Below are 11,099 nucleotides of genomic sequence, written 5' to 3' on the forward strand. Positions count from 1 at the left end.
CGTAAGAGTGAACACATCTCTAATACCAGGAGAGCCAACAAATGGCTCTCCACCCACGATAAGATAAAACTAAAAACTGCATCCCTCACCCACAAATGCTTGAACAATGCAGCACCCCGCTACCTTTGCGACAGATGCACCTTGAAGCCTACCACAAGAATCACCAGACTCGCCAACACCAACTACCTCTGGGTCCCCAGATACAAACTTGCCAAAATCGGAGGCAGCAACTTCCAGGTCAAGGCAGCAATCCTATGGAACTCGCTACCATCCCCTCTAAGAATCGATCAAACCTATCACAAGTTCCGCCATAGCATCACTAGGTGGCTCAAAGAAGCCGACATCTAGGCACATACCCACTGACTCTGCCCGCTACCCTCTCCACATTGCAGGCACCAGCAGCACCTTCTAACCTACCTTGTAAGCCTATGCATGCTTCAATGTACCTGCCCTTATACATCGAAACCTGATTGTGCCAACGTGTAACCAATCGGCACTTGCACACACATGCTTTTTTTCATGTTGTAACCAAGCTTTGAATATCCTTATGCCTTGCGCCTGAATACCCCCGGGTCTGGAGTGCGCTACAAATAATAAACTAAATCCCTAGTGCTACATCAATGGCGAGGACACTGGTCTAAGTGCAAAGTAAAAGAGTTTACGTTATCAAGCATTGTCGAGTGTCCATCAATGATAACAAGTTGAGGAAAGTATCTTCATTCAATGACATTTCTGGAGCAATGGTCATGGGTTTGCTTCCACTTTAGCTGTTGTCCCTGATCCTCTTCGCTCTGTGCCACTTTCATTTGAGTGAGTTGTGGCCTGGGCTTCTAGAGCAGGCCAGTCATGCAGGTGTTCAAGGGCACTCTGTTCCCCAGCCTCAATAAAAGATGCTTAACTGTTCCTGCCAAAACGCCTCACACGACGGAAGTATGTGAAGCTCAGCAGTGACCATCGGCACACTGCTGTGATGCCTCAAGTCAAGGGTCTGCATTCTTTGGCTCTCCAGATGTTTTGGACTACAACTCCCATCAGCCATCGCCAACATATAATCATTGGTGAAGGATCATGAGTCAGTCTACAACTTCTGGACAGCCGCAGGATGTAGGCCACTGCCTTAAGTTATGAACCATGCAGTGGTCCCAGGGCACATTTTGCCTCCTCCATTCGTCCCCCTATCCTCGGAGTTCAGCCTGAGCTGTAACTATTTCTTTGTACACAGGGGAAGTGCTGGCTATGGACATCCCTCATCCCAGCTGAAGAACTTTGGGATATGCAGAGTAGGTTTTGGATGACTTTGTGGGGTTGGGATGTTGGGAAGGCACATGAGGGTAGAGGGTTTGGCATTGTATATAGAGGGGATAATGTTATGGTTGGCTTTGGATGGCCTAGATTTTCACAATCTTTTTCTCATTGTAGGGATGCCAGATTTCTTGGACAAGCTTCACATGGCAGCAGTGAGAGCTACAAACATGGAGATTAAAGTGAAGGATTACATCTCTGTGCCCCGACCTATGGAAGCTAGCATCAGCAACACTGAGGTCAAACAGAGCTCAGATCACAATGACGACAACAACCACAGCTCGGGGCAGATGGGCTATGCATAGACTGGAGGACTGTGCCAAGTTGTAGTCTTCTGTGGCCGATGTGTCAGACACTGAGGTAGTGCTGTGGACTGCTACCCATCCAACAATCGAGCATGCGCCACTGAAACAGACATTAAAGGGACGCCATTCGAATTGTTGACTAGCAATGGAGGCACCACTTGGGGGCCTTTTCGTTGCTAATGCGCACCTTAGCCTCTGTGCTTCTAGCAACTCCAGGGCCTTGCTAATCTTTCACCAACTTGACTCTCTGCGAGACCAGCCATGATTTGTCATAACCTTTCTTTGTTTATCTTTGTTTGAAGAGGAAGCAATGCAAACATTCCCCCGAAGTCGCTGTCCGTGTGTGCATGCGTGCAGGATTGACTTCCCTCCCTCGTGTTCAAGTGTGAAAGGTTTGCGGAACTTCTTTCTGCAAAGTTGGTCACTCCGTTATGATTTAATTGTGACGTGTACAAAAGGTCTCCTTCCACCATGTACAGCTCTTAAATGTGTTCAGGTCTGCATTAAGCAAATTGTCCTTTTTTCCTAAGTCTACAGCTTGAAAGGCTATGTCCCTTGTAGCTGAGATGCAGCAGTTCTGTAAGTTAAACATTTGAGCACAACAACCAATGCATCGGTTTACCAAGCAATTGATCTTTCCATCCGGAAAAATACACATTTATTGAGCCTGCCTCTTTTTGTGTAGAGATGTATATGCCATAGACCTCGCAGGTATGGAGAGTGCTCCTGTGATGCATATTATGTAGCCCTTAAGAGCAATGTAGCTGCTCCTTTAGGTGCATCACTTTTGCAAGCGCCCATTTGTCCATGCTAGTGTGAGCCTCTATAGTTGCTGCAGTAGTCAATCTTTTATGAACAGGGGCACCTTTTAATCCATGAAAGGTACAGAACTACAGTGATGTATCTCGTATTGGTAAGTTTTGGTGTTCTACAGGCAGGTTTTCATAATGTTAAGTGGTGACGTTGTTTGGTATGCTCATTTCAATCTTGAATATGAATGAGCTTTGTGCCGTAACTTGGGGGCCTGCTTTATTATTTTTTTACATCCAAATTATTAGCAGAAATAATATGGTGCTTAAGGCTGATCTGCGTGGGCTGGGGGTTAAACGCCTTAGCGGAGGAGTGAACATGCAAGATGGAATCTCATTGCCAGATTCAAATTAGGTGTCTCTGTAATTGTGACTTGTGGTTCGGCAGTGAAGGCCAGGGCCAATCTGCAATGAGTAGCGGTAAAGACAGGATGAACAGCTAGTCCAAGAGCTAATGGCTGGCATGTTCACACCCGTGTACTCACTGCTGACAAAATTGCAGCAGTGACGTACAAACACAAGATAAAAATACATTTCAGCATTGCGTTGCCAGAAATCCTGTGGTTTAACCATATAACTGGCCTTTGAGCGCAGCACTTGTAATGCATGTTTTTTTTCAAACTGCTAATGCTTTATCAGTATTGTGCGAACTAGGTTGCCTTGGTTTAATTCAGATTTTCACTGTACTGGATGTTGGAGGGAGTGAGATTAGGCGTGATCTCTATGGTGGTAGGGAATCCCTGCGGACTCTGCATCTGAAAAGTTATGTTGCAGCGGCAGGAATCCTACTGCTGACCTCTGGGAAGTGGCATAGTATTATCTTGCAGTAGTAAGTCTGAGGAATTTTGCAGATCAATTTGCTTTTATGTCATTGGGTTTCAGTTTTTTGATTAAACTAGCATGATATGTATGTGTTTCTTGCACTCCAGTCCAAGGTTTTGAATATGAAGAATCACATTTTCCCACCGCATTAAGGGATGTTAGCTATAAAGAATGTCTTCTTTGTAGGGTAAGACATGCTTCAAAAACATTGAAATCTGCTTCTTTTTTATTAAATACAAATGGCTGAACCCACTTGTTGGCTCTCTATGTGGTTGATGGGTGGTTGTGGTGCTTTGTACTGGAGACACTAGAGCCAGATGGAACAAGACTTTAACCCAAAATCTCCATCGACCCATAACTTTTAAAGTGTTTTGATGGATCAGGGTCCAGATTGATCTAGGGTCTATTAACAAAAACTGGACTCTAAATATCTTCTTTCTGCCAGCTTAACTCTCTTGTATGACTGTTCTTCCACCAAGCATGTGCCATGATACTGAGAGAACTTTTTGTGATGACACCCAGTCCACCATAGATCCAGATTTCACCCAGTATCACTCTGCCCACCCCAATCACTTCCTTACCACTTGTCGCAATCTGAAGGTGCCACCTACCCACTCTGGGTTGATGCTGCATAATGTGCTGACTACAATATAGCTTGGTATAGGCCTTAATAAATGGGCCACTAGGAGAGCCATTTTGGTATTGTTTTGCTGATGACTATCCCCGAGACATCCATTCCTCCCAGAGCGTCTACCTGGTTCTTGGTTTGTCGCTGAATAACTGTGCTCTATGTCCAGCTCTAACTCTGCCCCATTCGTGAGGCATTTACCTTTTCTGGCCCGCCTCCCTTGGATTTCAGGGTACAGGTTAATGTCATTTGTAACCATGTAAGATCTGTTCTACTTTACCATGTACATGTCCCAGAGGGATTGAAGGCCCATTTAATATTGTGAAAAGCCACTGGATTTTCATAAAGAATAAAGTGGCCTAGACTTGCAAGTCAACTGTCCAAAGATCTGAAGGAAGATGCAAGTTTTTCTAATGTGACCTATGACCCCTGACCTCATCTTCAGTCTCTCCTAATCATTCACTCACCTTGTCTTGTATGTGGTGGTTAACACCTGAAGCTTTATTTAGCAGTTCTGACATTGATGCATTTTCATGGATGTGTGTGGTGCTTTTATCTGTGTGAATAAATGTCAAGTTGTTAAAAAAAATTCTGAGCTTGTCTGAACATTTCTTGTGATATGCTGGCTGTCAATTTCACTTGATTCTTGTAAGATTGATGGATTAGTAACTTCTATGACTTACGACCACAAATCTGGATATCCTGTCTCAAAGAATGTGGCAAATCTCTCGCAATCTTAAATCTACGAACTTAATGATGCACAGTACCCCATAGCAGCTGTTTCTCTCTCCACCCGAAAATACCTTCTTAATTTAGGAGGATGTAGTTGTATTGGTAATGTTAGACCACTGAGTTATATTCCTCTTCTTCAGTGGGATTGAACAAAATGACAATCTTCAAAACATAAGGTATTTGTCAACTCTGTGGAAAGTTGAAAATATGGGGGGGCGCTGTTGAGCAACCAACAAACATGGCCGATTAGCGTTAAGCTCTGCAACACGGAACATTTTGCCATACGGTGTCAGCTATATACTGCAAACATCTCCGACCACTTGCTCCTGTACTACTGGGGAATAACTGGCCAGAGTTTCGACCTCGGAGGAATCCGCATCGCTGAGCCCCAGCCGACTGATCTGTGGACTTGCCTTGGCGGTGGAGAGGGACTGCGGAGGCCCGGCTGAGGAACACTGTTATGGCGCAAAAGCACAGCTGACATTGCCAGAGCCCTACCCGAACAAATCCCATGTCCTACCCCCTCTGCAGAATGACCCGACGCACACCGCCTGGTTGAGAGGCACCGAACGGCTGCAGTGGACTCTTGTGGAGCAGCGCTGGATCACCCTGGGCATCAGATGTCCCAACACCACAAGCTGCCCTCCCCCCAAACCCCCTCACTCTGGGGACTCTGCCTACCCCAGAGCCTTTGACCGGACGTGGCTCGTGGGGGAGACTGCACCGTGGGATCCACACCGTGCGCAGCTTCTAATCGCAACCCTCCGCTGGGACCTGCTCTCGCCCACCCCAATTCAGGAGATTTTGCTGCTGCCCCCGCTGCAGTGAGCGGGCACCTCCTGCAAGGACTCTGTGATCGGGGAGCTGGCGGCCCCATGCCGAGCGAGCCCGCTACGCCGCCTCCTCCCCTTGGGAGTTCTGCTTTCCCCTCCACATTTTACATGCGGCAGCCCTTCGCTGGAGACCTGCACACCTTCCCACACAGACCTGCTTGAGTGTAAGAACGTCTACCCATTGAGTGATCTTCGGCCCTGATCACACTATTGCTGCTGGTGTGCTGAGGGCTCACCGCTGCTGTCTCCTCACCACCCTCATCATCCACTGTTGGTGCCCGACTCTGTGCTTCATACGAGAGGAATGGTTGAGGCCCTGCCAAAGACGACACCAGCAGCGCAACCACTCACCATGCTGTTGCGAAGGCGGCCCTCCGGCCGTGTGGCAGCCCTGGGACACTGTTCCTTCAGAGTTCCGCCATCTATGGGAGCCAATGGTGACTAGACACTTCGCTGCATTGCTCCTGCACTCCACCGCTGCTAGATAAATGGTCCGACGCCTGCTGCTGGAGCGGTACAGAAGGGGAGGCAACACCACCCCGCCCCCCCCCCCACCCCTTCAGTAATCTCCAAACTCAGCTCCTACATACAATCCCTGGCCATCCCGGACTGCAAATGGGCTGTAGAGGCCCGAGCCCCCACTCCTCCTCGCTGGGGGCAGCAACATACTCCATATCACTCCTTACCATCCTGCACAAGCCAGCCCATAACGGAATCTCCTGCCCACATAAGAGGATCCGGAACCCCCAGGCTACAACTCACTCCATGGAAGCAGAACCCTAGCGTGGTGAGCCCCCCCCCAGTGTCGCTGCAAGGTGGATCCCAGTGGGCAATCGTCCCCACTCCACATAAGGCTGCACAGCAACATACCCAATCCGCACCAGCTGCATGCAAGAGAATTGGCCCCCTGCAACGGATGCCTTACCCATCAGTGCTGGATCATCCATACCGGCATATAATCCCCGAAACTGCAGTCAGCAGAGCTAACCTCCAGCGCAGGCAAATAACACCTCACGGGATTGGTCCCTACTGATGTACCACCGCTCACAGCTGCCAAACTAAGATACACCTACCCGAGGACCAAAAGAGGAGACGGGTCAACCCCCTGCCCCCCAAACCAGGTCCGCATCAGGGTCTCCCATGAGCAGGTGGCATAAAGGAAACACGGAACCCAAACAACCCTATTGCACCACCCTGGGAAGGGTTCCACTCCTGAAGTAACTTTCTAAAAGGCCATCTGCACACCACCGACCCGCCACAACACTGTCTTTGTGCTACACTATCACAGGGGACCTGGCCACGGCCCAATACCACGGAGGACTGTGGAACATTGCAGAACTAATACTACCCCCAGGCGGAACACCTGATTGACACCCAGCTGCACCCGTCAATCTCTCTGTATCCAGGAATTCACAGGATCCATCCGTGATGCTCCACATCACCGACCCCACACCCGTACAACACCCCACACTCACCTTACTATAGCTGAGATGACCAAGGGAGCCGCCGCAGCGAAAAAGACTGGCAAAATGGACAAGTTTGCAAAAGCAACCCCTCCCGATGAGCCGACCTAGCAGCCACAGCCCCCAGCTGCACCCTCATCCCCACCTCCAAATCCCACACAGGTGCCAGACCTCACAGGCATGATGGAAGCAATGGCAAAGGGATTTGCAGCAGTTCACGAAAAACGAAGACATTATAGCTAGTGTGGCCTCTATGCGTTCCCAACTAGCTCACAAGGGCGCCCGGATAACCGAAGCAGTGGGAAGAATCGGAACCAATGAATAAATCTGCACGCCGCAAGGTACAGTAGATACCCTTTCTAAAGATATGAAATTAGTCAAAAGCAAGTGCGACTGCCTAGAGTCGCGCTCCCGAAGAAATAACATCTGGATTGTGGGGGTTCCAGAGGACTCTCTAACTGGGAATATGGAGCTTGCAGTTGAACATTTCTGAAGGACCTGCTGGATCATCCACCTCTCTACCCATTCTTTGCTGTGGAGCAAGCACACTGAGCCCTCTCACCCAAGCCGAAACCAGACGACTTCCCCAGACGGATGATTGCAAAGATTCTAAATTCTGATGCTTATTAATCTGCTTAGAATCACATGCTGTGCATATGGTCCGACATCCAGTGGTAACCGCAGCGTATTACATCTAGTCTTTCGGGGGACGTCGGCATAGGCATGTCTAACACTATCCCTATCGTGACGTGTAGTGTACCCAAAATCCCTCACGCGCTGATGTCCCTCAGATTGTTTTTTCCACCCAGATAACTGGGTACAAAGCTCCTATAGCGGAGCTCTTACATAAGAGACATTGTTTATCTTAAACCGACTTGTCGGTTATTCCCCCCCTTTAAGTCATTTCGATGGCAGGAACAACTTTGACGAAGACTACAGGGTATTTGTCTATGGCAGTGGTTTTTGGCACCTAAGATCCGGCAACTGAAGCATCCACGTGGCGGGGCCCTCTGGCCAGCCTTCACAGTAGGGAGAGTGGGGTCGGATGGCCATATCTTTGTCTTTCCTCTTTCCCCCTCTTTACCCTGTAAGTCTTGTCATCTTTGTTTACACCTTTCACTATAGAAAGGACTCCATTTAGGTTCTGCCCTAAATGTAGGGTCAGATACCTGTGGAAGGACGAGCACAGGACATGCAACTCCTGTCTCCCCTTAGATCACGACGAGAAGCGGTGTGCGGCTTGTAAACTCCTTCGGCCTAAGACCCTTAAGGAGCGCCGTGTAAAGCGGTGGAGCGCCGTGTAAAGCGGTGGGCCGCGTACGGTATGTCGCAGGCAGAACCCTCTTCCCCCACCGCCACACCCGCCGACAGTGACAGGGGCACCTCCGATGACCAAACAATTGTTGCGGATGTTAGACCTCGAGGCGGACACTTCTAGGTCTGCCACGCCCGTCCTCGACCCTTCAAGGCCCTCTAACGCCGCAGTAGGCGGTAAATCTACCGTTAGACCTTCGGACCCACTAACTCACACCGATTCGGCGGTGATTGAACACAGTATCGCAAGAATTACTTTGGCGGTTGGGCTGATACCTATTCCATTGAAAAACATGGGGCAGGCCGCGGACAAATCTATAGATACGCCATGGTGACCCGATTCTCGTGAGACCTACGAGGACAGTCGGGAGCCTCTTTCCAACACCCTGATTGACAAATTTCGGCGTCAAGGGGCGGAAGATTTCGTTTTTCCACCCGTAGGCCCTTCTGGTTCCTCTAAGTGGACAAGGGAGAGATTTGAAGGGTGCATGGATCGTCTTTAAAAAATGATCAATTTTTCCTGAACATCCTTCCCCGAAAAGATCTCGTGGAGAACCTAATCTTAAATCGGCTTCACGTTTCCAAGAAGATCAGCCCTCCGTCCCCGTCCATCATGAAGACATCGTCCAGATGGATACTTATCGGGACATTTACAGTGAAAATGAAGAACCTTCCTTCCTGCAGGGCTACAATGAGGACCAGGCAGATGCCACGGACAATTGGGAAGAAACCCAGCAAGTGGGGACGGACCCATGGACCCCCCCCAACAAGATCAGGACGTTCTGTGCCTGGATTCTCCTCTGTCGACCCCCGGCTCGCCATGCCTCGCCTGTAGACGACCAAATGGCCATCGATGCCATGTTAAGGAACGCAGCAGATCACTTCCAAATCACTACTCGAGAAGCAGTACCCGAGCAGGACTTTGTAGAAGACGTTCTCAAGGAGAAACCCCCCTCAGGCCAGGCCATTCCCCTCCTTAATTCTGTTAAAAGAAGATTGGCCCCCTCCCTGGTGTCGCCAGCTCAGACCTGGGCAATGAACCCAAAAGTAGAAGTTGTTTCGGCCAGCTCCTTCGGACCCTCAATACATTAAAGGGCACGCCACCCCGACTCCCTTGTAGTGACTACCACCCGGAAACGGGCAGGAGTACCCCTTGCTACGGGGGAGGCGCCTCCGGCTAAAGAATCCAAGAGGTTGTATGCCTTAGGTAAGCAGGTTACCTCGGCTGCTGCATATACCACACACATAGCGAATAACATTACGCTTCTGACGAGTTATGCACCCGCTCAATGGAACCTAGTACAGGAAGATCTCGAGGAGGTCCCAGAACCCGTCGGGTCCAGGCTTCTCACCATTGTGGCCGAAGGCAGGCAAGTAAACCAGAATGCGATTAAGAACACTCTGGACACTGCTGAGACAGCAGGCAGTTCTCTGGCCCAGGGCACTTTACTTAAGCGGCACGCTTGGCTTCGTAACTCCGGTTTCAAGCCTGAGACACAGGCCGCTCTCATCAACAAACCCATTGAAGAAACTTACCTCTTCAGAATGGCGGTCGATGAGGCCCTGGAAACGGCCAAAAACGAGCATGAGACTCTTAAGTCCCTGTTACAGTTTACTCAAAAACTTTTCCCCCAAAGGGGAAGTAATTCTCATCGGTCCTTTTGAGGGCAGTCTCATGCAAGTCAGAACAACTATAGCACAGGAAACATTAATCCTTGACAAACATCAGGAAGCCCTGCATATTACCCACCAAGGGGTCAGCGATGCAGCAAAGCCAGAGGCAGAGGCCCCAATCCTAGAGGAGCCGCAGCCTCAGGTCAGAAATGATCATCAGATCCAGATCCCCTCCCATGTCACCCCGGTCAGGGGGCGCTTAACATCTTTCCTCACGGCATGAGAGGGGATAACTTCAGACCAGTGTGTCATAAAGACGGTCGCCCACAGGTACTGCGTGGAATTCGCCCGACCTCCACAATTCAGACCACCGCGCTCCTGTGCCCCTCACCGGACCATCTCAAGATCCTGAATCAAGAGGTGCAAGCGCTGCTGGGAAAGGATGCCATAGAAGCCGTCCCTATTCTTCAGGTAAACAAGGGTATTTATTCAGTGTACTTCCTTGTACCCAAAAACAACCTCACCATGCGCCCTATTATAGACCTGCCCCCAGCGAACAAGTTCATAAAACCTCAAAGGTTTTGCATGGTAACGCTACAGTAGGTGATCCCACTGTTGAAACAGGGAGACTACATGGCAACATTGGACATGAAAGATGCATACCTTCATATTTCAATGTTGCCAGCGCACAGGAAATATCTAAGGTTCATGATAGAGGATAGGCATTACCAATTCAAGGTGCTCCCCTTCAACATCGCCTCGGCGCCAAGGGTGTTTACTAAGGTCCTGGCAGTAGCAGCAGCACACCTGCGCAGACTATCCGTCCCGGTTTACCCTTACCTCGACGACTGGCTCATAACATGGGACTCGTACGACACATGTTTTTTGAACACCCAAAAGACTGTAGACCTTCTGTTCAGTCTGGGTTTCTCGATCAACAAGAAAAAAATCCAGTCTAGTCCCCAGTCAAATAAAACAATTTCTGGGAGCTCTAATCCGGACGATTGACGGCCTCATCTTCCCCTCCAACAAGAGTGTTCAGAACAAGCTTTTTCAGATCCCTCAATATGTAGCCAGTCGGGAGGCGACGGTGCGCAAAGCCATGCGTTTGCTAGGAATGATGGCGTCATGCATATACTTGGTTCCCCACGCGTGGCTGAGCATGCGTCCCATGCAAGAGTGGCTCAACAGCCAGTGGTCAGGCCAGCGGACAATGGGAAGATCTGTTAGTTGTCTCGCCAGCCCCCGTTCTCTCTCTGCAGTTGTGGTCAAGGGAA

At 49.6% G+C, this 11,099-nt stretch overlaps 1 protein-coding gene across 3 annotated transcripts in view; it reads left to right on the forward strand.

Annotated features, from left to right (window-relative positions):
* Positions 1 to 4,455, forward strand: part of STARD7 (StAR related lipid transfer domain containing 7) — a 531,540-nt gene extending 527,085 nt beyond the window's left edge. For all 3 annotated transcript variants that reach the window (XM_069619096.1, XM_069619097.1, XM_069619098.1), the window contains one exon: positions 1,420 to 4,455. In XM_069619096.1, the coding sequence (XP_069475197.1) occupies positions 1,420 to 1,607 (188 nt within the window). In that variant the 3' untranslated portion in view covers positions 1,608 to 4,455. The remainder of the gene's footprint in view (positions 1 to 1,419) is intronic.
* Positions 4,456 to 11,099: the final 6,644 nt, after the last annotated feature.

The sequence above is a fragment of the Ambystoma mexicanum genome, chromosome 10 (genome assembly GCF_040938575.1).
Source record: "Ambystoma mexicanum isolate Mex_15411 chromosome 10, UKY_AmexF1_1, whole genome shotgun sequence".
Taxonomy (NCBI): Eukaryota; Metazoa; Chordata; class Amphibia; order Caudata; family Ambystomatidae; genus Ambystoma; species Ambystoma mexicanum.